A 25,646-nucleotide genomic window follows, 5' to 3' on the forward strand; every position below is an offset into this window, starting at 1 on the left:
GTTAGTAACTTAATGTCTTTGAGTGTGAACATGAGTCTTTTTTTTTCTTTTCTCAAGAAAGGTAAGTTTGTCGATGAGCATTTAATACCTTATCATAAAGGATAATAAGAAAGCTGGAGACTATCTTTCCGATAATAAAGGACAAGAATGAAACTTACGATAGTCTTTCTGATTATAAAAGGTAAGAAGGAAGCTTACGATTACCGGATTTGGACAATTGTCCACATGGGCAACCACGAGAGGAGGGATGACTATTGTCTTCTCTTCCTCTTTTGGATATCACGTGATGATTACATAGTAGAAAATAATTAGTTAATATTATATACTTTATCATCTTGCTAGCCAATATTAAGTAAGGTGCAAGACCAACAAACAACAATCGATTGTAACATTTGAAGATTTGACAGATGATTCAAATATAATTAATGTCCAATGTTTCAGAAAAATCACATGAAGTTGTTCAATAGAGTAACTGCTAACATATGATTACATAAAGAAAATATAGTTATGCTTGTTAAATTCTTTGGCATATAACATTTAGCACATATAGGCCATTGTATTATATACTCATCCAAACTTGAGGGCATTGTCAGGTAAGCATAATTCTTTGAAGATCATTCGATGGAATCATCTCTTAATTATTGACACTTCTTCACATGTCGAATATATAAGTATAAAAGTTATAATTATATTTCTATTATATCAAAAAACTATAATATCGTGTTGTGAAATCAAACAACGATATATGAAATGTATAATATATACATTTTGATGTTATTTAAAATATTTTTCTTTGGATACATAAATACAACTTAGTTGGAGCCAAAGAAGCAAAAGAATCGATATGTAAGATAAACTAAACTATCTTTTTCTTTATTATTATTATTCATAGGACCATTGTAAATGATGAAATATAAGAGATGCGAATAAATATATAATCTTTTTTTAGAGGATCTAGAATAAATGATTAGAAAATTATCTTAGAATCACATAATCCATATGATTAAAATTATAATATATCTTATATAATTAAATATGATTACATAATCCAACACAATAATCAAAAATATTATTCAACAATTAAACCATCCCATTCGGGGGTGTGTTAGAGATCGTTAAATAGTAGCACGGGCCGACTACAAAGGAAAGGTGGGGCAGAGCCAATTATACCGAAAAACGACTTCAATTGGGAATGCATTACAAACACTCAAAATTAGATCGTAATATAAATGCATAACAATTGTGAGAGTAATTAAACGCATGAGAAACACAAAGTTAATTTGTACTTATAAAATGTGAGCAAGCTAAACAAATTTGACAACGTCAATCGAGAAGATAAATGTGTTGAATAACATCTAAATAATCAAATGCACAAAAACCAACAGCTATCATGTTCCTAAATTTATTTCTCAATTCAAAAAGTCTTTGACAACGATCACCATTCATCGCGATTCATTCTCATTGGCAGGGTTAGGGTTGCAAGTCAACGCCTGTATATGTCATCTAAACCTACCTTTTAAAATGTCAACGTAGTGTTATTCCCTGTAGTTCATTCATGTTGCCCAATGACTGTTTCTACCTGTGAGTAGCAAATGTATCTTCACATTGCTTCACGTACAAACATCACAGGATTTTGCTTGGAACCTCTCTCTCTCTCTCTCTCTCTCTCTCTCTCTCTCTCTCTCTCTCTCTCTCTCTTTCTCTCTCTGCAATTACTGCAAGAAGCTGCCAAAGAATCGTCCTTGTGCATGCTTGATGAAAACAATGTAAACAGCTTAATTTTTACATGCCATATGAACCAATCAGCAGCTTGAAGAGTGGATTAGTCGATGTTCCGTATCTAATTCAGAGATCAATCTGGTCCATATAATTTAGAAGTGAGAGATAAAGACAAACACCGGTAGATAATTATCTACCTATGTCTCTATCCTCTGCCGAAAGCTAGATGATATCCATGACAATGCTATCAGCATCAGCAGGCGATTAAGATGGGAGACACCAGCAGGTTATCTTGATGTGCACATCAACCAACCTCATAATTGGGCATGTCTCGCCCGGAACTTGAACCATGCATGCTTCCGGAGGAAGAGAAGATGACCCATCAGTACTGGTTCACTGATGGTCTGAAAGGAAGAGAAGACGGGCAATTCTGATAGACTTTGATGCAGTCGCCGGTGCAAAGTGGCGGTCTTCCATTGCAGCCTAAACGAAATGCCATGTCGCTTCCACAGTCGATTTGGTGCTGAAAACACCTCACCCGTCCTCTTTTGTCAAAGCAAACAAGAGACGAAAGCAGCTCGCCAACCTTTGTCCTACCACCGTTCGCCCACAAAGGAGAGGCCAAGCTGAAGCATATATGACAAAGCCAATATTTACCATCTTAATCGCAGACCTAACCATGATTGGAGAGCGATGGACGCCGACCTAATTGGTGACGATCGAGATGGGGTGCAGCAGTGCACTGCTTGTGGAGCAGATGGGTTATGGTTATGGCGATCGATGATGTCTTACTGGTTTCATTTAAGAGGGTTAGCGGCCAAATGACGTGAAGAAGAAGGGAAATACTTGAATGTAATGAATGAGGAATCGAGGATGGGGGCCTCCTTCCACGCTTACCACGAATCCCTCGGTGGCTGCTTTTTAGGCTACCGGTGGTGTGGTGTGATCCAAAGAGCCCAAGTGAGACGTAAAGACGAGAGAGGTCGCGCGGTTTAAAGTTGAGTGTAAGTCTGTGGAGGAGATGGCACGGTGGGCGCCACTCTTCGTCTCCATCTGCACTCCTCCCCCCGGGTTATAGTACCGCACACATCGGATCACGCATCTGTGACGTGTGGGACCCACTCTCTCTGCTGGGGGTCACTATCTCTGCCCGTGAAGAGGGTGCAGAAGTGGGTAACGAAAAAGTACGTCAGCGCCGCGTGGCGGTCGAGGACTCTAAGAGGATGGCGGCGGCGTGCCGCACGAAACAGCAAACCACGTTCGGATCCAGTTATGCGCAACCGCGTGGCAGGGTGGCTTCGGGCGGTGGAAACGAGTCGCGAGTTCGAAGGCGAAGCAGCAAATATCACTGCAAACTAAACTACGGGATCCATCGTCTCTCGGAGAACTCTTACTTTGCAGGGGAAGACCGATGAATCCGACGCGCACGAACGCGGAAAAGATCTTTACACCATCAAATCACGACCGTACAGAATTAATCGGACGGAGAGCAAGGATCACATGGGTCCCAGCGGTTAAAAGTCTGCCGACATGTGGTCCAACGTCTGACCGTCGTCCAAACGCCAAACCCACCTGACGGAGGCGGCATGGTGCACGACGTCTAGTTTGCAATGGGAGGTCGCCACGTAGACGGCCTCGCTTACGCTTCCTTCACACTCGCGGACCACATGAACGCGGCAGCCGCCCGTGGCGGGACCCGCGTGGGTGCCACCGCGAGAGCCGCTTTCATTGGTCATTGGGTGCCGCAATACCCAAATTCGAGCCCTCTGCATCTTTCCTCTTCGTTCCTCCTTCGTTACGATATGATGAGCGAGGAAACACTGCTGCAAGAGGAATCATTCACACGAACAAACACGGTGCATTGGGAATCACGAATCACGCAAAGATAGGAACAAGCGAGATGAATTCTTTTATTCCCACAGGTTCCTGTGGTTTACAGGCATGCATCTCTCCTTGTGGATTCACCAAGCTTTACATATTCACAGTTACTGCAGAGTCTACAAACCTTTCTATCACAAAATCTCAACAAACACTACAACTATACCTTCAAAGCTTATTCAGATCACAGGTCTTCTCCATCAGCTCTGCTCCGATTGCTCGTGTGTTTACCGGCACCGGCCTCCACATGAAGAAGCACTGAGTGCCGCGGGTGGTGTTCTGGCGCTTGCTGTGGAGAAGAGATTGATGGAAGCTTCTGCGGAGTACATACTACTGTTGTTTAATACATGGTACGAAGCCTCGGCAATAGTGATGCGAGGTGGGGGGGGCTTAGAATTCCAGCATTATGCTTCCGAAGGGGGCTCGGTGGGGGATGCCCTTCCTTCTCTTGGCGCTGCGGAAGCTGGCGGCGGTCGGCGGCGGCGTCGATGGGGTGAAGCTCTGTGTGGCGTTGCTCTTCACGCTGCCGCGGCTGGTGCTGGTGCCGGAGGCGTCTGAGTCGGAAGCCGCGGTTGACTGCTTCGTCTTCTTCTTGTTCTTCTTCTTCTGGGGATGGTTCTTTTTCTTCCTGTTGTAGTGAGAGGCGGCGCCCGCAATCTGAAATGGGGATTTCGTCGAACAATTGGTTAGAGGAGAAATTAGCGGAAAGATTGGATTTTGATGGTGGTGGTGCGGAAGAAGGTGATAGGGAGGGGGAAACCTTGCAGCCGAGGGAGCAGAAGCGGAAGGAGTCCACGAGGCTCCGCTCGCAGACCTCGCAGATGTTGGTGACGCCCTTGCCGGGCCTCTGCTGGGGGCGCTCGTTGAGGAAGACGACGCGGGCGCTGTTGATAATGTAGGTCTGCACGCCGGTGATGTCCAACACCTTCTGGATCTCCGAGACTCGGATCACGTCGTGGTAGGACGACCGTCGTATCTGAAACCAATGCCAGCAGAAAACCATATCTCATCATCCTCGCAACGATTCCGTCCCTTGCGGGATGAACATGGATAGGATTCTGGGGGATGCAAACGGACCTGGATGGAGCGATGGTCGCTGTGACGCGCGAGGCAGAGGGAGCAGAGGGCGCCGTTCATGCAGTCGAGACAGTACATATTGCACTCGCTCTTGTGGGCGTCAGCGTGCCGCTTGCATTGCACGAAGAAGCTCGTCGACAGCAGCGGGCGCAGCCACGGCGGCCACTGCTCCTCCTCCTCCTCCTCCTTCCCTCCCGCTCCCTGTTCCAGTCCGCAGTATCAGACCCCGCACGGAAACACAAAACCAGCAGAAGGAAACGAGAAAAAGCCACATCTTTCAGAATACAAGACAAAAATCTCACCATGATTCCTCTGTTCTTGCTGTCAAGCTCTTTGAACGGAGATTCTCGATCGATCGCCACCTGGATCATCGGAAAACTCCTCCCTTTCCGTCTGCTAATTCTTGGTGTGGGAATCAAATAGCTTATGGCAAGAGAGGAGACGAGGGAGCAGAGGTCTCTGCAGGGAACCGAGACAGGTAGAAAAGTCGTCTTTGTAGACTTGAGAAAGAGAGAGAGAGAGAGAGAGAGAGAGAGGGGGTATAGTGGGAGGATGAGGATGGAGAAGGGCTAAGATGCGTTGGTTGCAAGGAAGCCTCGCTTCTTTCTTCTCCCCATCACTCTCATGCATGTCTTTTCTACATATATTTTTCTCCACTATTTCTCCTAAACCAAATTACAGTATTGGCGTTGGTCAAACGTACTAAACATTGTACCATAAATATCTGTTCAATATAATGCGTTGTCCTTTGAGGAGGGCAATTTCATGCCATGATCCACAATTTGGATGCCTCCAATGTGGACTTTCTTCTCCTCATGCTGACAAGCATCTTACGACAGCACACTATTCTTTGGTAGGTGTCATTAAGCAATTAAGATTGGAACCCAAATGTCATGATAAAAGTTCCTATGCAAGTTGGAGAGATTGCATTCATAAAGGTGAGCTATGTCTTGTGCATTGGAAGATGTGAGGGTGGGTCAAGTCAAGTAGGAGATGGGTCTCTGTGTGGTGTGGTAGATGTTGGTGGATCACTCCCCCTCTCTCTCTCTCTCTCTCACGAGTGGAAGATGATCCCAGGTGCTGTGTAAAGCACACTAAATGCAGGAATATGCTTTGCCTTTATCTATGATATGCAAGGAAGAACAAGGAAAAATTATTAGGCCACTAGCAGGTGGCACAATTTCTTTTGTTGTAGTGCATTGGCAAAACTGGAATGGGACTGAGAAGAAGAATCAAAGTGTCATCTTCCAATCATGTCGAGTGGATGTCTGATGCACACTTGTCATGCTAATTCGAGTTACAAAGATCAGCTATGTACTGATTTCTTCATGTCGACACTTCTTTCGTTAGCATCTCTTAAATCAACCATAGTTAAGTCGATTAAGCGGAGACCGACGGCTATGATTGCATCCGAGTCCCATGTCAGTCCAATGGATGCCGACGTGGATGTGTTGGGCTGTGACGTGGGGCTGGATTGCCTACACGTCAGCCCTCGTCGGATGGCATCCTAGCGTTAGTGCTCGCCACCCCGACATGGATCTTGCCGGGAGGGAACGGCGTTCCATCCACGGAGATGTGCCTGCGTTGACGACGCGGTGGAGATGTGCCCTTTTGGCTTGCGATCGGAATGCGTTGCTTTCCCGTTTCATAAAGCTATGCTGATCCCAAATAGTCTCTCTCTCTTCGCTTTGCCTACGAACGATCATCGGAGCTTAGCGTCATCAAGAACGAAATCATGATGGTTTCTCTGTTGACGAAGGGCATGCTCTGGGTCAAACTTCAAACCCTCGCCTACCTCGCCTGTGCAAGTCTGATCTCATTCAAAGAGGAAGTTTCCTTCATATTTCTTCCACAGGAACCGGCATGCCATGTGGAATAGAACGTTGGCCACAGTTTTCCCTCCATGAACAATCTCTTAGAGAAGAAGAAGAAGAAGACGAATGACTACTGCTACATAATTCTCCCCCTTCGTACCTGAATTAATAGCTTGGATGCGAGTTTGACGTTTAACTGCCGATCGGGTGAGAGTTTGGATTCCACAAGACAGATCTTGAGTTGAGAGCGTTTGTCCCCCAGGTGTTCGAGCAATTGATTGACTCATTGGCGTCAGGGCTCCATCCGGCCCACATGATCGAATCATTAGCCAGTGAAGAAATGATGGGCTTGTCACAGGTCTGATGCTCGGCTCAAACCTGCTCTGCCTCTCTTCCATGTTCGTGGCAAAGAGAAACCCCACGGAGATCCAGCTTTTTCTAGGCAGTACCGTCAATTGTGTGGCAAGAATAACTCCACTTAGAACCTGCTCTCGGAAGAGATGGCTGCACATATGTGTCCATATCCACCCAGCCTGACAAGTCCCCGAGTGCTCGACACAGCTGCTGCGATCCCCCCCACCCAAGACCTGCATCAAGCAGTGGAAGTTTCAGAGCACATGTTATCCATGTCAGAACACACCGTTTCTTCTCGTGCAATGGCAGTAACAGTAGGGTAAAAAACCTAGCGGTAACAGCGCCCAACTCTGTTCTTATTCTTCTGATGACTCGTGGACGCAGCCAGGTCCACCTGGTCTGACTCAGTGAGTTAGCCACTCGACTGTTGCATAAAGAAAGGCCGCCGACACGGCGATCATCTTTGCTGCCATATTACCGCCCACTCTGTCAACGCCTGTCGTATCAAATCTCTGCTTTCGAGATTTGCCATCTGCGCTCGTCCCATTGGATCCAAAAAAGCGCAGAGAAAGGAAGGCTTGCGGAGCAGTAGGATCTAATGCTGGCGCCAGCGGACTTGAATGAGTTGCTTGGGAACATTAGCAGCGACGACGACCGACGACGGACGGCGTTCTTGAGGTCGGCTTTCCTTCGAAATGAACAGATAAGGACGTTGTGTATCTTTATGCCTGTAGCAGTGTTTGATTGACTGGGGCACCAGAAGTGTTGAAACTGGCGACGTTGTGCTCGCAAGTGGTAGTTGTGTGACCACCTACTCCATGGATTAAAGAAACATGGCCGATCCATCCTTGTCGTTATAGTACCTGTAGTTATGGGACGGAACGAAGGGGAGTCGTGGCATCAGCCGTAAATATGGATGCCGATAATGGCGTTTGGAGAGCGGAGAGCCGGCCCGCCGGTTCATGCGGTAACGGGCCCCATCCCGGTTCGGTGAACCGGTGCCGGCTCGACTCGGTTCCTTCTGTGGCCTATAAAGGAAGGATTTGGCGAGTTACGGGAGAGGGCGGATTCGAGTGAAAGCCGAAATCTTCGCGCCCTCTCTGTCTCGCTTTGTTGATACAAAGACGAGAAGAGCGGACGGCGGAGAATGAGGGGCGACCGGGGATCGACGGCGGAGGAGGCGGTTCCATGGTGGGAGAAGGAAGTCGCAGCGGCGGCGGCGGCGGCGGCGGCGGGGGATGACGAGGAAGGGTGGAAGTGCCGGAAACAGCACGTGCAGCCCCTTTACGGAGTCTGCCCCTCCTGCCTTCGCGATCGTCTCCTCCGTCTCTGCCCGGACTGCGCCAACGTCCGCCCTTGCGGTTGTTTCCCCTCCTACTCCTCGTCGTCCTCCTCGTCGTCCCTTTCCTCCGCCGATCTCGCCAGATCCGGAGGAGTAGGAGGCGGAGGAGAAGAGCGTGGGGGCGTTGGGATCGGAGTGGTGGGTCCAGTATCGCGGCTGATGGATAGCGAACCGGCCTTCCGGCGGTCCCGATCGGTGGGGTTCCAGCTGCTCAGGACGAGATCGGTGGCTTCCGCCGCTTCCGAAGTCGGCAACGTCGCGCAACCGTCTCCTCCGTCTGGAGGCGGCAAAGGGTGGGCTACGTTCTGGCCGTTCTCTTGGGCCCTGGGAAGGAGGGCATCCGCGGAGACGGCGGGGGCGAAGCTGTACAGGTCGAGGTCGGTGGCCGCGGGGCGCTCGCCGGATGCGAGTGGCGGCCGCAAGGTGGGGAGGGGGAAGGGGTCTCGGAGGTGGCACTTCCCGAGCCCGATGAAGGTATTCCGACGCCAGAAGTCGACGATGAGGGTAGTTCAAGAGCGGTCACCGTTGTGGCGGGGGTGAGAATGACCACCCTCGACTTAGAGAAAAGAGGTGCGTATAAGGAGATTCCTTTTAGCCTCTTGATAAATGTCGGCTAATCATTATTACTATTGTCACCGCCGTCTCATATTTTTGCGTTTTATAAATATAATCAATTAATTAGCACGGATAAATGAGATAATAATCAGGTCCGTGGGATGTCCATCAGACGGTTATCAACCGCACTGAGGAGGGGGATCGGGATAGTGTAAATAGTTTGGGTTTCTTAGGGGAAAGTGCCAACGGAGGCCCTTCTTTAGGGATCGCACGTGCAGGGTGCGTCCGTTGGTGCACGTGACGACGTCGTCGCCTCTCACGTTCGTCCCATCGAACGAGGCGCGACGATTGGGCTGTGGTCGTTGGCAACCACGATGGCGACAACTGACACGGTCCTGCCACGTCGAGAACCGCCATTGCTGCCATGCTCTGCTTCCGGTCTGTGCCAAACAGGGAGCGTCTCCGCAGGCACGAAGTTTCAAACGGCCCGAGCTCGGGAAGGGCGCTGAGAATTATTGTTAACGACGGAATGAAAAGAGAGGAGAGGGGTCTCGTTTATTCTTTCATTTGGAGATGGAAATATTGGTACCGAACCATCGGTAAAAGTAGGTGATGTTGTCTATTTTCCGTGGAATGTTGCTTATGGATTTCCGTGTTCGACAGTAACTAATGTAAATTTCCAGTTGTTCAAACCATGCAATACTTTTAGTTACATCCATATACTTGTAGTGCAGATTCTGTCCAGGCTTGACTTTTTTTATGTATCAAACGGACTGATTCCAAGTCAACGAGACCGTGACAGAATACCCATTACCCTTGTTGAGTTCGTTCCTTAGCCGGTCATCTCCATGGACACGTAAAGGCCCAGCCCATAGCCATCGCATTAGAGATGAGGCAAATGCTCATCCGAACTGCCATTTCTTTGTGATTCAACGTGGAAACGTTGGATTCCTCTACCAGTCCCACGTCACCCAGCATCGATGTCTCGGATGATTCAGTCAAGATTCCCAGTTATGTCGGTGCACGAACAACATCTACAGTTCTTCCACTCCCTTTGTTTCCATACCCGATCAACCCCCTCAAATCCTTGGGTGCGGGCCCCTGAAAACCGGGAACCATTGAGTTAAGTCGAAGACAGCCCCCTCTTCCGATCCGGAGCAATGAACCGACGGCAGAGATCCAATCAATCGACCAACAAACCAACCCAAACGATCCGCTCTATAAATGGGCCCCACCTGCGGTTTCCTGAGCCACCAATCCCCTGCATTCCTAAAGAAGAAGACGAGAGAGAGAGAGAGAGCCACATTTTATAGCCATACTGTGTATAGAGGGCTACCAAGGGGCCAAATTCCTTCCTCCTTTCTCTATGAAACCCTGATAAAAGAGGGACAGCGGGGGGAGGAAGAGGGGGATCGAATTGTCAGCAGACAGCGAGGGAAAGAGACCGAGGAATTGTGGGATTTCCGTACGTTGACTTTATCGATCGATCGATGGGGGCGGAGGGGATGATGGAAGGGCGGCTGGTGTTCACGTACGGCACGCTCAAGCGCGGCTTCTCCAACCACGGCCTCCTCCAGGACATGGTCCGAACCGGGGACGCCGCCTTCGTGGGCGCCGCCCGCACCGCCGGCCGCCTCCCCCTCGTCTGCGGGCCCTACCGCGTCCCTTTCCTCCTCAACCTCCCCGGCGCCGGCGAGCGCGTGTCCGGCGAGCTGTACGCCATCTCCCCCCGCGCCCTCGCCCGCATGGACGAGCTCGAGGGCACCCGCAAGGGCCACTACGAGCGCCTCCCCATCTCCGTCGTCGTCGTCGGTGGCGACGGCAGCCAGGAGGCGGCGGAGGTGGACGCGGAGGCATACTACGCCCACCGGAGCTACGCGGGGGAGCTGTGGAGGCGGAACGAGGAGACGGGGTACAAGGTGTACTCGGAGAAGGAGGCCAAGGGGTACGTGAAGCGCGCGGATCGCCCGCAGGACATCACCTTCCTCGACCAGATCCGCATCTTCTTGGCCTCGCCCCAGACTTAATAGTGCTTAACCGGATGCCAATCTCCTCCTCTCCTCTGCTCTTCGTTTGCGTCGGGTTTCTCTCTTTCTCCTTCCTCTAACATCTCTGTAATAAGCCCTCTTAGATTTCACCAGAGCAAGCAATTTGGCTTGCTGTGTCGCCACTGTAGTTGGGCTTGATGAATTGGGATTGCTCACATGGAATGGTCATATTCAGCTGAAATCTTATGCTCGTTCCGATATCAATTGCCATTAAGTGTGTGTGTGCGCGCGCGCAGAGACACGCTGATACGTTCCGATATCAATTAGTAGGAAGAGTGCACGAAATGAGAAGCTTGGCTGCCTCGCCTCAAAGCTGCAATGCCATGAACAGCTCAAAAGAACTCATCAACATTCAAGAAAAGATATGTGAGGCGACGTGCTGCGGTTGGAATCTATGGTCTACCCTCCAAATTGGGATTCAGAATGATGCGTCAGGTCATGAAATCATCGAGTGACGGTGGAGAGGAAGGTTTGAAGCAAATTCTCAATTTGCTTCCTCTTGTTCTTCGTGTGGACGACGCCTTTTTTGGACGAACGGGAAGACGCGGACAAAGTTGGCAATTCGATATGCTGCTCTTTTGTAACGTTCGTCATAGGACACAGGTGTCACAGAAAGCAAGGAATACAGAGAAGAAAAGTCAAGAGGGTGACGTCGTCCTCTGCGTTTAGAGATGCCAATACATTGGCGGCGAAGAGAAGCGTACGACGAAGGTAATGGAAGCGACCACCGTGTCCACTCCTTTAGGCAGATTTGCTGTGGCGGAGATGGGGGTTGGTGTGGCTTTGGAGCCTAGAGACGGCTGAGTGGAGATGATTTGCCTCTACAGGATAACGTAGTTGGTGACGGTGGGAACGATTCGATTAGGTTGAAGCCGGAAGTAGAAACTGGTGGAAATGTCTTCCAGGAGTCGAAGTGGTGTTGAAGGGTGAAGGTGGGACTCCTGATCTATCTTCCATGACTCGAAGTATTCATGACGACGACACCATCGACTCGAGCATGCTGTCCTTCCAAATCAACTCAGCCCACCGTAGTGAAAGCCATGGGCTGGGCGGGCCTAATGGGCCCTTACATCCTTAGTTTCCCCACCCATCAACTCAGCTCACCTTGCGTTTCTTCTTTGGTGCTTTCTTGACGCTTCCCTCGAGCCATGCCGTCAATTGATAACCTCTATCTCTCCGCCTCTTTACTCTTCTGGTTTTATATGATAACCTCTTAACTTAAAAGAGTTGGAAGGGGCTGTCGATCAACCCTTTAAACCTTGTGTCTTGTATAGGAGCTTATGTTGATGGACGGACACATTGATAAGGCTAAACCAATGAAACCACGGAGCATCGAAATGAATCCGATTAGTTTTGTCCATCGCTACGTCGATTAGTTTTGTCCATCGTTAGACAATCTATTTTTGACAAGATCATATCTTTTCTACACGTAAGGTAACACTTTTCTAACCCTACTAATTATGATCTTGGTTTCGACCCCAAATCGATATCGATGGTTTTAGTTTTTCAAAATCGAAACCATAATTAAATCAATAAGGGCTAGCTTTAGAATCGTAATCAGAATCAATAGTTTTGGTTTAAACAATTAAAATTTTGTTTAAAATTTTTAAATATAAAAAGAATTTATAAATTATTTTTCAAAAATAAAAAAAAATATTTTAAAATTATAGGATGGATGATTTGAGCCGAAACTAGAATTGTCGGTTCTGGAGCTGACAATTTCGAGAAGAAATAGAAACTAAATGATTTGGGATTGATTTTAGTTGGATTTGAAACTAGTAAATCATTAGACTGATTAGATTTGAGTTCGAACTGAACAATCATTTAACCTTTCTTTTTTTTGGGGGGGATTATAGGACAGTGTAGCCGTCTTCTCCGGGTAGGAACTCCTCGCCTGCGCATCCGACGGGGATCTTCGGCTTTGCACCTGCATAAAGGTCGGGTCGGGGTGCTTGGCCCGACCCCTCCGACGATCAAGTTAGCAGATGTGGACAGGGCTTCAGGAGAAGAAGTATTTTTGTGTCTCTGTCCTTCCTCTTTCTCTCTGATGAACGAGAGGGTATTTCATAAGGAAGCTTATTGTTGTTTGATGTGCTCGCCTGCATGAGGCAGGCTGGTAGCGTCTGACATTAGCGTTGACGTCGCGTGAAAAATCTAGCCTTAGTAGGCGTTAATGCGCCTCGACCGGTGTTCCGGTTCGTTTGACCGAGTACAATCGCGTCGATCGAGACGTGAGGCGTCGGCTGACGTCAACCGAGTCTTATCATAATTACTATCCTCATCAACTTCCTAATCAAACATGGATAGAATGGTAGATTTAGAGACTAATTATAGATTACTTCATATAATTAGTTATTTTTTAATATTTTAATTTTTATACATTAAAAATATATTAATATTTTTATATTTACAAAAATTAAATATTTAACTTCGAGTCAATATCTATTTATTGATAAACCCTACGATAATTTCGTAAACAGAATGGACAATATAAAAAAATAAGATTAAACATTTCATAAGTATAAAGATCGAGATACTAAAGATAAATAATTATATAAATAAAATATATAATTAATCCTAAATTTAACGTCATACGATACTTAGCATGACGACTGTTTAAAAAGACTCACGTAGCTAACAAATGATCTTCTAAATATGACTTTTAACTCTTCCGGTCAAATATCTTATCGATTTCGTACATTTCCGATTCTAACCGGATTTTTGTCACACATGCGCCGGTTTTTGTGGCACACGAGACCGATACATGACCAATATGTAATCTTACCGGATCTAATCATAAATTTACAATAGATTTAAGTGATAATAAAGATGAAAAATATTAAATGTACGAAAAATTATATCAATTAACTTAGTCGGAAATATTCAAATCTCGTATTTATTATATAAAAATAAAAAAAAACAAAAACAAAAAAAAATAATAACAAAAACCCTGCCCGGTCACGTGACCACGTCCGATCTCCTCTAATACTCTCCTCCAAGTCAATCAATCGACACAGACACAGTAATCCCCTTCCCTTCCCACATCGAATCCCCCCTTCTCCCCTCTTCCTGCTCCGACGACTCGATCATGACTCGTCCTCCCCCTCCTCTCTTCCTGTTGTCGTCGTAGGCAGATCGAATTCAAGGAGAGAGAGAGAGAGAGAGAGAGAGAGAGAGAGAGAGAGAGTAATGGATCACTCGAGGAACCACCACCATCAACAACAACATCTGGGAGTCAACAAGCTGGGTAAGAACATCCGCAAGAGCCCTCTCCACCAGCCAACCTACTATTCCAACCCAAAGCCACAGCATCCTCCTCCTCCTCTTCCTCAGCAGCAGCAGCAGCAGCCACCGCCGCCGCAGCCGCAGGTGTACAATATCAGCAAGAACGACTTCCGCAGCATCGTCCAGCAGCTCACCGGCACCCCCTCCCGCGACAACAGCCCCGCCCCTCCCCCTCCGCGGCCGCGGCCGCCGCAGCCGAGGCCCTCCAGCACCCGCCTCCAGAAGATCCGTCCCCCGCCGCTCGCCCCCATCGCCCGGCCGCCTCCCCCTCCGCTCGCCGCCTCCCGCCCTCCTCCCCGCTACCGTCCCCCCATCCCGTACCAAAACCCTAACCCTAACCTGCCCCCCGCCGCGGTTGACCCTTCTTCCTTCCCGCGCCGCTTGCCCTCCGCCGCTGCCGCCGGCCCTGCGTGGGCTGACTCGCCCGTCTCCGCCTACATGCGCTATCTTGAGAGCTCTCTCCTCGGCTCCGACACGTCCCGCCAACCTCATCCCCAGCCACAGCAGCACCTGCCGCCCCTTCCGTCCCCGGGACTGCTTCCCTCTCCGCGCCCCCCGATCCCCTTGCCGTCCCCGAGGGCAGTCGCGAATTCGAGCTTTATGCCTCCTCCTCCTTCCCCGTCAGCATCGGCCCTGCCTTCTCCCAGCACGTTCTTGAACATCCTCTCGCCGAGATCTCCTTATCCGCTGCTTTCACCCGGGTTCCAGTACCCTCCGCCGCTGACCCCCAACTTTGCTCTCTCACCATTGTCTCAATCTGGGATCCTGGGGGCTGGACCAGTTCCTGGTCCGCATCCACCACCCTCTCCCGGGCTCTGGTTCCCTCAATCGCCCTCTGGATTTTTACCCATTCTGAGCCCCAGATGGAGGGATATGTTGTAGCTCCCAAGTGTGACCGGTGTTCCTCCACCACCTTTTCTTACAAGGTAGCAAAGACTTTCTCCTGTATCAAAGTGTTGCAAAGTGTAGCAATTTTAATATCTATGTATTGGTCTGACCAAAGTCACCACGCAAGTGTTCAAGAAGACGATGCAACTTTGGTTCTGGAAATTACCTTAAAGCTGTATGCAGTACAGAGTACTGGGAGTTCAAGATGATGGAAGTGTAACGAGAAATGAGGCAGGTGAAGTCTAGTCTATTTTAATTTCTTTTTAGTTAGTTGTTCCCTGCTAAATGTTTGTATTTAATTCTAATTCTGAATCTATTGATTTCATTTGCATTGCTAAATGCTAGTGTTTGAGTTTATGATTCTCGGCATCGCATTGATTATTGAGTACGGACTCAGCTTTTCTTTTCTGCATTACTGGTATTGATGCTAAGAGAAAATAATAAACACTTGCTTATCTTGTGCTTTTTGTTCTTCAATGACATGGCCAAGAAAAGGAATCTGTGTCATGCTGATCTGTTGCAATATCTTGACATGAAACATACTGTTTACTTTTCGGTATGCATGTTATTGTTTTTCTTGAGTGCCTTGTTTGATGCAAAATATTATTGTTTAACCAGAGACAATGTCTTACATTGGTTTCTACTGCACCTACAGTAGAATAAATACTAAATTTTTCTTTGCATTCGAGGTAACATTCTTATTGTAGCTTATAGTTTTTATGTGCAATATATCATCTATGACTGATTGTCCGAGTTGCAATTGCCTAACTTCTAATGATTTGAGGATGAAAAGTGCTGTTTCCATCTAAATTTCATCTAGAAATTTATCTGATATCTTGCCTTCTAAAAGATTATGCATTGCATTTAAGTTGATTTCATTCACCTACAGCATTACAACAATTTGTCCTTTTAACTTACGATCAATTAAGATTCAGCCTGGTTTATTGGCTAACTTGCATGCCAAGTGACCACAATATTTAGTCAACTTCAAACCATCACTTTTGACCTGGAAGTAGTTTATTGACATGTTTTTAATATTCCTAATAGAATTAGATGACTAGACTTTTGTTTGCAATAATATTGACAAAAGCCTGAGACATGCAATAAATGAGAAAGTTTGGATTTCTCGCCCACATGTTTTATGATCTTCAGTAACAGTTGAGTCTGAAGGAAAACAATCATTTATCTCTCTTGCTTAATGCCTGACCTAGACCTCTCCTTCACTTGCGGAACCGCGGCAGCTGATTACGATGCAAACATATGGCTGCATGACCGTTATTGTTGAAGAATATAAGACAATGGGCCTTGGTATCATGGTAAGATTGTTGCTTCGCGGTCGAGGTGCCAGAGTTTGAGTCGTGGTAACAACCTCTCTGCTTGCAAGAGTAAGGTTGCATACATTGGCCCATGTCAAGATTGCACTCTTAGAATTTATGTCATCCAAGTTAATTTATTGCTCTCGTTGGCCCATGTCAAGATTGCACTCTTAGAATTTATGTCATCCAAGTTAATTTATTACTCTCGTTTTCTGTATTGTCTTTTAACGATCCTCCTTCAAGGATTGATTTTAAGCTATGTGTGTGATGAGGATGTGGAGCTTTTGAGTGGAGTGATTGTGATACATCAGCTAGTTTGATTTTTTGAGTAGGTCTTGAGGTAGGTTGCATGCACGAGTTTGAAGAAGGGAGCCTGTAATATCATAATTAAGTTCCAAAGTGAAGGTAGATGTTGGATCAGGTTCTTGTCTAAGATTTTGATGGGACTACCAATAACTGGTTATTATCATGATATGTGGTTAGATGTTTAAACTACTTATGTTATTGTGTTATCATTTAACTTGTAGAAATTGGTATTGAAGTATCTCTATGGGCCTTTATGTTGTCTAATATGTGCCATAATGGATTTGGATTATATATGTTGGATTTTTAACAAAATAAACAATCCTGTAGCCAGGGAGATTATGATGTCCCAGTAGTAACATGTTGAGAATCATGAATAAGTTGCATCGGATATAATTGCCTGACAAAATTAGTATATATTGGGTGCATTCTGAGCTAGACAGCTAAAGCCATGTACTAGTTAACTTATTTGGCAAGTAGGTCTATCTAGTTAACTTATTTCACACCAAAGGTATTTATTTAACCTTTGGTGTGAAATAGTTAGTCAGCATCAGTTAAAACTATATTATCACTAGGGTTTTTCTTCCATGTGTCGTTTACAAAAATATCTTCACCTTTACCGGTATGTCCAACACTGTCAAAACAATCCATTGATTTTATTCATTCAAGTTGTTCTTAATTCAGGTCCAATTGAACCATCAACTCTCCCTGGAGGCTTACCTCCCTTTATTTGATAAAAAGTGCCATAGATGAATAGTTGTTTTGGTCATAAACTTCCAATAAAGGGGTGAGAGTTACTTTGTAAAGCAGCAAGATGTTTTGATCTGTTTGCGAGGATTATAAACTACCAGATTTTTAGTCGGTATGAGTTACTTGCTATCCACCTTTCTAGTTCTTGTTGTCAATTAGTCATAAAATAGTTCAGATTGTGCAAACAATGGAAGTGGCCTCTTGTTGACACAAAAGTCAATCGGTCATATGGAGGTGGGTTCGCATCTTATTGAACCTTGGACATCGTTGCACGATACAAAATAAAGCTTATGAATAAATTCCTAAAAGCTTACATTGTAAAATTATCACTGTGATATTTTGCTTCTACATTTGGATCTATCTAAATTTACAGGTAGTTTACTGAATTAGGCAGGCAGTAGTCGCAAATATTGACAGATAATAATGCTTTTTTTTCTTGTTAAGGATTACCTAGCCCTTGAAAATGTTGATGTTTACCTTTCATTCTATATGTATACATTCTCACATTCATATGCATAAAACTCGATCTCGAGGTTGAGATTTTGAAGAGATGAGTGGATTAGTCTTACTAAGCTGAATCGATGGTTATACTAGTTTTTGTTTTTGTCTGTATCGTAAAGAAAATGTTCCCATCCTTAAACCTGTGTGTAGAACGATGTTGTTCGAATGATATGTCTTTACTCGCCACAAAGAACCTTTGGAAAAGATCCTCGTAGCCGAGACAACTCGTCGGGACCTTTAGAGGTTATTGTTGCTGTGGTAGTAATGTTGGGGAACATAATAGGTATGATACATTTTTGCAGTTGCTGTGATAAGTGTTGACTTCATAGGTACTCCTCCATCTTCGTCTTTCAGGGTTTTCTCATTTCCAAAGGAAAATTTGGTTTGTGATGTCTCTGCAAGACTTGTTTATATGTGGGCCGTGTGAATAGGAGGATCTCAAGGAGCAAAGAAGAAGATGTCCGTGCCTCGGATATTGTTCGATGGAACAGAGTAAGGTGGTGGGATGGTGTACGCTTTGTGTCGTGATGCAGTGAGTCAGAGTTTGGGATATTCGTGTACAGACCCCTAAATTTTGCCGCTCCGCATGCTTAGTTCTTAAGGCTTCTCGCTGTCGGAGTCTTCTTGCTTTCTCGATTCCATCATCTTCGCGCTCTATATGCTCAGAGAGAGAGAGAGAGAGAGAGAGAGAGAGAGAGAGAGAGAGAGATCATAAGGGGCTTTTGGTCCCGTAACATGACGGTCGACACACGGTCAACTAACCGCGGTTAAACTCTTTGCACAAATTGGCGATTTAGAAGTTATGGCAAGGATGTATTTGCAAATATGAAACTGAATAGGGGGTTATGTACGCATATAGATGGGTTTGGAGGAGTATATATGCAATTTCGCTGGTGTGATAGGAAGGAAACTGAAGGCGCTAAAGGAAGAGGAGGAGGCACGTTCCACCAAACGATCTTCCCAGTCGCTCGCCCATCTCGCAACCCCCTTTGATTCGATTCGAGTAGCCGACGATCGCGTCTCCATGTGGGTGGTGATCCTCTGCGCACTGATCCTGTTCAAGATCCTCCGCCGAATCTTCCACCGCGACGATGCCTTCCCGGACATCGACAGCTCCGATTCTGACGCTAGCTTCGCCGTCGCCGCCAGGTATGCCGGATCCCTTCCGTATCCTTCGAGACCCTGATCCCCCCCGCGATCCAGGTCGCTCGAACCTGATCCTTTTTGCTCCCCGTGTTGTTGGCGTTGCAGATTGGAGAAGCTCTACGGCGGCAAGGCGTTCGTCGGGCTTCGGATTCCCGACGCCGATGCCGGTGTTCGACAGCACATAGATGTCGTTCTTGTTACGAAGAGGTCTGTTCTTGATCGATCGCTTTGCCTTGGAAAAACAATTCAAAACGAAATCTTCCTTTCTTTTATTGGTTATAAAATCTATTGACCACTATTTTTTTGCTTACAACAACAAGTTCTTGATTTTTTGGGTGCGCTATATAATCCACAGTTGGCGTTCTTAGCGTTCAAAGCAGTTGTTCTTCGTGATGTCGTTTATGACATCCAATGGCCAATATATCTTTTATTAATCACAAGTTATTCTCACTAGAAATTCTTCTCTTTTTGCTTTTTTATAACCTCGAGAAATATTGGATTTGGATCCTTCTAACAAGGAGTGGAGAAATAATGGGAATCTATGATGTCAGGGAAGTCATGGTGGTGGCAGTTCGGAACTTCTCTGGTTTTGTGGAGATTGGTGGAAATGAGAACTGGGTCTGTACCAGTGACAAGAAGCACAGGCCTCAGTCCCATCCGGATCCGGTAAGACATACTTTCTGGTGTCTTCACATTTCACTTGATCAAAACTCGAGGCTTTGTATGTTTCTTTACTATCTAAATTAGACTTTAGGTTTTTATAAACTTATGCTGAGTATAAACTGATTTGAACAAAATATAAGTGCTTGTTTTTGTATTTGAGATGTGTATAATCTGTTTATTAAAATATAAACTAAAGAATAATCAGATATATCCATACCTATCCTTTTATGCTCTGTGATTTTGCTTTCTTCTTAAACATTGTTCTTGTACTAAAATTGTATCTTTCCAGTCATATGTGCTCGAGAGCTAAATGGGCTTTCTTCTTGGTGCTAATTTGAAGACATTCTATACAGTTTCTATTAAATTACATTTTTTTATTACACCTTTGTTCTCCCTTTTGATGGATCAGCAACTTTATTTTTCAGGTCCTTGAAGTTAGCAAACAAGTAGCAGTTATTGAATCATACTTGGAACAAAGAGGGGTCCCTTTGCCCAAAGGACATGTAATTGGCCAAGTCATACTTCCACATCCAAATTGCAGGTGTGGTTTAGAATGAGTCAATTTATTGAGACAGCTTTACTACAATATGTGTATCATTCTTCAATTACAGTATGTACCCTATATTGTGGATTTGTTTTTTATGGTTCTCTTACATGACCAAATTACTGATATATGTTGATTTTGAATCACAATCTAGCATAAACTACATATATACAACGCCTAGATTGGCTGGAGTCTGATTATCCAAGGTAAAACAACTTGCTGCTAAAAGCTGGTGGAATCAGCTATTGGATTTCTGAAATTTGTTTTCTCCAATCAGTTAAAACTTGTTAGGAATATCTGAGGATATAATTCTGTGACATTCCACAGCATCTATTCTTTGGTCCCTATACTTGTGGAGATTTTTTTTTTCATATGTTTTATGTAAGGTTCTGCAATCTTTGACATAGATGTTGCTTGCAATTTTTAGTCCTTGTCTAGAAAGAGAGTGAAGAAAGAATGTGATTCCAATGTTGCTGCTATTGGTATTGTGTTGAATTAGTACAACATGGACATATTGTATATGAAGGCATAGTAAGCTAATAGGATCATTGCTGGTCACTTAAATATTTCCTTTATTTTTTTAAATGTTTGTATTATGGAATTTGCTGCTTAAGTTTCGATGGGTTGCAATTGTGTATGCTTTTGTGTCTTAATAGTAAAAGTAAGATTGGAAACATGCATATTGAGTTTCTGTATGTCACATATTCTGCTTTGTCTCATTTTATGCACAACTCATATCATTTTTTAGGCCCGCCTATTCTATTTCTTCCCAACTAGAGGTGGTTTCTTTTGTTAAATGGAGAGAGCTCAAGCCAGAACCACGAAGTGGATTGTCCAATTGGATCAAGGGAGCAGTTGGCAAGAGTGACATGCAAGATGGATTCTGTGAGAAACTTCATTTTATCCTGAGTACATCACCAATGTGGGATCGGTACATTCTCGTAACATATTTTATTATTATTGTTATGTTTATTTGTGTGAAAGAAATGCTTCAATGCTAATTTTGTTTTATAGAGGCTTGTCAAAATGATGGTCATGCGTTATTTTCTAGGTGTAAAAGAGAAAGTAGAAAAGTGGATTAATTGGGTTCAAGAGATTTAGCTCAAAGAAGATGCAATGAGCATAAGATAAAGGTCTAGAAAATATGTGAAATCCGCCACAGTAATTGAACAATTAGTAATTCATTGAGTCAAACAGAAAGAGTTTGTATGGGTCAATGAGTTTTCCACCGGTTAAATATATAGTTGATGAGGTGGCTCTTGAACCTCTTTACTTCAATGGAAAAAAACCTCTGCAAGAAAAAGTAACTTCTTTTTTCAAGTAGTGCAAAGTTGTTAAGAGGCCTAGGTTTTAGAATCAAAGAAAACCTGATGTGTTCCTCAAATCCACCTCAATACAACTCAGTTTATGGCATCTCTTGCACATTCTACATTATGTTACTATTTAACTTGTGTAGTTGATACAACATGTTACATGTTTAAAAGACAAATTAAAGAGCACAATGTGGTGTAGGTTTTGGAATTCTAAATACAATGTAAAACCCCAAAACTTGGACTTGTAGATCCAGACCTGTCGAAACTGCTGAAACTGAGCCTCCATTCTTGGTAGAACCAAACAAACATTGAAGTGTAGAACCTCGGTGAGGGAAAATAATATTTTCAATAAATAGTATTAAAACATACCTGGAATCTTATTGTTAAATTTCGGATTTTGATGATGAAACCAATTGATAAGTGTTTATGATTTAATCTGCGTTTTGAATGACGCGGGATGCTTCGATCAGGTGAGACAATTAAGGCATGAAGAATCATGTTTTGCCAGGGGAAAACATGTCAGAATATTGGACGTTGAGTCGGTGTATCGGTCGACGTATCGACAGAAGGCTTCGAGCCATGGATTCGGGCATCGGGCCAAGAAGAACGGATATTGTGTCAAGGATATCGGAGTTGCGGAGTCAACTGGCCGATTGGGCAATAGGTCGCAAAAGAGGACGATGCGCCGAAGAATCGGACGAAGCGTCGAGGGACCAATGACATGCCGGACAACATGATTAATGCTTAGTATTAATTGTCTAGATCGAAGTATGTCTTTACATGTGCAGGATTAACTACGATAGCAAGGTATGAAGCAAAATGAAGTCCCGGAGTCAAGGACGCGACTTCGTTGGGAGTTCGAGAGTTCATCGGAAGTCCGAACGTTTGTCGGAAGTTCTGGCGGAACCAGTTGAGAAGTCTTGGAGCTTGCCAGAGAAGCTCGTCGGAACTCGCCAAGAAGATCGTCGTGAAGTCCAGGAGCTTGCCGGGAGTCCGTCGGAACATTACCGAGAGATCGTCGGAAGTTCGTCGGAAGTTCGTCGGAAGATCGTCGGAAGCTCGCCGGAAGAAACCAAGACATAGGGACTTATTTAGCTTAGCAAATTTCTTATGAATCGTAGTTAGCACGTAATTGGGTTTGGATTTGGGCCAACCCAATTAAGGGCCAGTTAGGCCCATGTAAGGACTGTGTTGGGCCCAATGAGAGTCCCAAACAGTGCCCCAAGAAGTGGCACCGTCGTGGCACAGTCTTCGAGACTGTGTCAGGCGGTGGTACCGTCAGTCTGGGCGGTTGTACCGCCCCTAGCAGGGTGCCAAGCGGTGGTACTGCCAGTCTGGGCGGTGGTACCGCCCAGTGCAGTGTCAGTGTCAGACTGACACTGGCGGTGGTACTGCCCATGCCTGGGAAACCCGGGATAAGATGTTTTTAGGCTCCAAGTTTGAATCAACTTGAAGCCTATAAATACCTCTCTCATCCCTGCTTAAAAGAAACAAGCACAGAGAGTTTAAAAGTGAAGAAACGTTGCTGTAATCTCTTTAGAAATTTCCTTATCCATTTTAAGTTTAGAATTATGTAAGAGAGGAGTGTGAGTGCTTGTAAGGGTTGTCTCCTAAACCCGGTAAAAGGAGAAGAGGGGTGTAAAAAGGTGGTTGGTCTTCGCCTATTGAAGGAAGACCTCTAGTGGACGCCGATGACCTCGTCGGAGGAGGAAGCCAAAAGTGGATGTAGGTCATGTTGACCGAACCACTCTAAAACTCGGTTTGCATTTACTTTGAGCAACTTTCTTTTATAGCAAATTGCCTCTCCTCCTTACTGTGCTTTAACTACGTCTATATACGCTTTCATGTAAACATCTTCCGAGATCGGCTTTAATCGTTCGAAGACTTTACGAAACCGGTTTTATCGAAACGAAACTTTTTTGAAGACGACGTGATTTTATCCGCTGCACTAATTCACCCCCCCTCTTAGTGCCGACCCCTGATCCTAACACTTGTGACTCATTGTTATAGAAAAAAGTTGATAGCATAAGAGATTTTGAAAATAGTTCACGTCATGGGGCCTGGACCCTTGACGCTAAAATGTATTATTTAATTGAAGAGCATCTGTTGATCGTGCAAGTTAATTGATCAAAGTTTCATATATTTGATTGTTTGCTTTATGCATAACATAATTGTCCTATTATGTACAATAATAAGCTTGATATAAAAGATTCTGTAATTTAATACTGCATTTTACAGTCTCAGTTTGCTTGACTATTTTTACTGTTTCCATTTTACAGATATGACTCTTCTAGATCGTTATTTAATGGTTCTTTCTAAGTGGCAAATGCTTTGTTTATCTCTTGCGATATGTATCAACATTTTGTTTGAAGGGAAAAACTCTTAACTGTTCTATACACAAAATATTTTGCAGCTTAGAACTTCGAGGTGACAGAAATATTCTTGGTGAGTTCGTCGAGTTTAAGGGAAACAAAAATGACATGCAAGCTTTGAGAAATGTGAAGAGGTCAAAAGTTGGTCGATTCATCGTCCAAAAGCCATCTATGTTGGGTTTAGGTAATTTCTAGATCATCTTATCTCTTTTTCTCATAAATGTTTCGATAACCAATATAATACATTTGGCAGAAATGATGACCGCATCTAGAAGTTAAATTGATTAACTGTCAGCAACAAGGGAATACAAATACATGCAGTATTATCCTGCTGCCGGTGTACCCATGTCATGCTACAATGATAGTGAAACTAATGGAACTGACACATTTATAATCAGAAGATTAGGAACTTGCAAAAGTACACGATTATGTTTATCTTGCATAACTAAAACCAAACATTTCATATATACTCCTGACATTCTAGAAAATGTTTATCATGTCGTTTTTGCAGTATGTTTCCCTTAGCTTTAAGTCCTGATTAAATCCAAGATATGCATGGCTCCCCTGTGGTATCATAGCATACAAGATTCATTTGCATACCACCCATGACTCTGGATAAGCTTAAAAGATATTATCAACATGTTATATGCATCGTGCATCCATTATCAGTGTCCTTGGAGCATCAGTGCCTGTTAAAATTTGTAGTGATGTATGCAGACGGCAATATCATGATGTGAATTAAGACCATCTTTAAGTTTCACAGTTTGTTATCATATGCATAGAACATGTTTGTAGTGTCTTAACCGTTGGTGGACTTAATCCTTGTTCTCGGACTATACATCACATATTCTTTGAATCAAAGCACGAGTGTTGTACTTAATATTATCTTAAGTTACTATCACAATGCAAATGCAGGTAGATCGAGGCTCCAGGTTCTATATTTCCCCCGTGATTATCGAGGTGAAGGTGCTTCTTCATTGGAATGCAAGGAAATTGCGGTCAAGCCAAGTACGGAGGTCCTTTTCCAGCAGATGAACTCCAAGAAAGCGAAGAAATTTAAGCTTTCAAGCATTGTGTCTGTGACTCTTAGTGGGTAGGCAGGGCTATGACATGCTACTTGCGAGAACTCTGTTATTGGTCGTGTATATGTAACCAACATCTATAGTTGCTTCACCCTTGTTTTCAGAAACGAAGTACAATCTATATATCCACATGCAATCCTTTTCCATTTTCCTTTTTGATAGAACATTGTGATAAAATGAGAGAACGTTTTCCAGCAAGTTTGTTCTTAGTATGAGACTGCATTCAGATTCTCACAACTTTTTTTGTTCGAATCATATCTTGTTGATTCTGAATACTATGTTATCAACAGCATCTGAATGTTTTTTAAGGTGGAATTTTAAAAGCTTAAAAAGATTCTTCTATGGAGAAAATGGAAAAACCTGAAAAATCAGCTGAAATATTCTGAAAGGAAATAGGCCTCATGAAGGAAGATGGGAGGGTATTCCACATCAGGATAATGTTGTCTATCATAATTCAAATAATAAAATAAAAGGTATACTTACATTCATCTTATGGATTGATATATCATATTTACTTATCAAAAATTGAGAGTCATACTGAGAATTTAAAATATCATCTAATATATATTTTTAATAGATAAAAGATTTTGACGATTTATCGTAACCGTATATCGAAAACTTGTGAGTTCATCCCAGCCGTGTTTGAGCACCTAAACATGAAAGTCCATTAGGTACAGGACACATAAGCCTAAACTT

At 44.4% G+C, this 25,646-nt stretch overlaps 4 protein-coding genes across 8 annotated transcripts; 3 read left to right on the plus strand and 1 right to left on the minus strand.

Moving 5' to 3' along the window:
* Positions 1-3,607: 3,607 nt before the first annotated feature.
* LOC135611116 (protein RGF1 INDUCIBLE TRANSCRIPTION FACTOR 1-like) lies at positions 3,608-5,201 on the minus strand. The gene is made up of 4 exons (XM_065106443.1): positions 4,977-5,201; positions 4,675-4,875; positions 4,358-4,573; positions 3,608-4,254 (listed from the first exon to the last, which is right to left on the minus strand). The coding sequence occupies exons 1-4, from the start codon at positions 5,043-5,045 to the stop codon at positions 3,988-3,990; spliced, it is 753 nt and encodes a 250-aa protein (XP_064962515.1). The 5' UTR covers positions 5,046-5,201; the 3' UTR covers positions 3,608-3,987.
* Positions 5,202-6,464: 1,263 nt separating this feature from the next.
* On the plus strand, positions 6,465-9,459 carry LOC135611117 (uncharacterized). Its single transcript, XM_065106444.1, has one exon. It carries the CDS (start codon positions 7,990-7,992, stop codon positions 8,722-8,724), a length of 735 nt encoding a protein of 244 aa, XP_064962516.1. The 5' UTR covers positions 6,465-7,989; the 3' UTR covers positions 8,725-9,459.
* A 537-nt stretch (positions 9,460-9,996) lies between these two features.
* Positions 9,997-10,968, plus strand: LOC103982587 (putative gamma-glutamylcyclotransferase At3g02910). The gene has a single exon (XM_009399556.3). It carries the CDS (start codon positions 10,230-10,232, stop codon positions 10,764-10,766), a length of 537 nt encoding a protein of 178 aa, XP_009397831.2. The 5' UTR covers positions 9,997-10,229; the 3' UTR covers positions 10,767-10,968.
* A 2,868-nt stretch (positions 10,969-13,836) lies between these two features.
* LOC103983392 (protein HAIKU1) lies at positions 13,837-25,096 on the plus strand. Of its 5 annotated transcripts, XM_065106446.1 has the most exons (9): positions 14,364-14,998; positions 15,076-15,195; positions 18,185-18,979; positions 19,082-19,183; positions 19,528-19,642; positions 20,065-20,180; positions 20,932-21,114; positions 23,910-24,052; positions 24,784-25,096. In XM_065106446.1, exons 3-9 carry the CDS (start codon positions 18,690-18,692, stop codon positions 24,963-24,965), a joined length of 1,131 nt encoding a protein of 376 aa, XP_064962518.1. In that variant the 5' UTR covers positions 14,364-14,998; positions 15,076-15,195; positions 18,185-18,689; the 3' UTR covers positions 24,966-25,096. The 5 variants fall into 5 exon arrangements, 3 of the variants coding, with proteins under 3 accessions (XP_064962519.1, XP_064962518.1, XP_064962517.1); XM_065106445.1 differs by having other exon boundaries at positions 14,364-15,195; XR_010486437.1 differs by lacking the exons at positions 19,082-19,183; positions 19,528-19,642; positions 20,065-20,180; ... (1 more) ...; positions 23,910-24,052; positions 24,784-25,096 and having other exon boundaries at positions 13,837-14,998; positions 18,185-18,319.
* The last annotated feature ends 550 nt before the right edge of the window (positions 25,097-25,646 follow it).

Source organism: Musa acuminata, chromosome BXJ2-4 (assembly GCF_036884655.1).
Source record: "Musa acuminata AAA Group cultivar baxijiao chromosome BXJ2-4, Cavendish_Baxijiao_AAA, whole genome shotgun sequence".
Taxonomy (NCBI): Eukaryota; Viridiplantae; Streptophyta; class Magnoliopsida; order Zingiberales; family Musaceae; genus Musa; species Musa acuminata.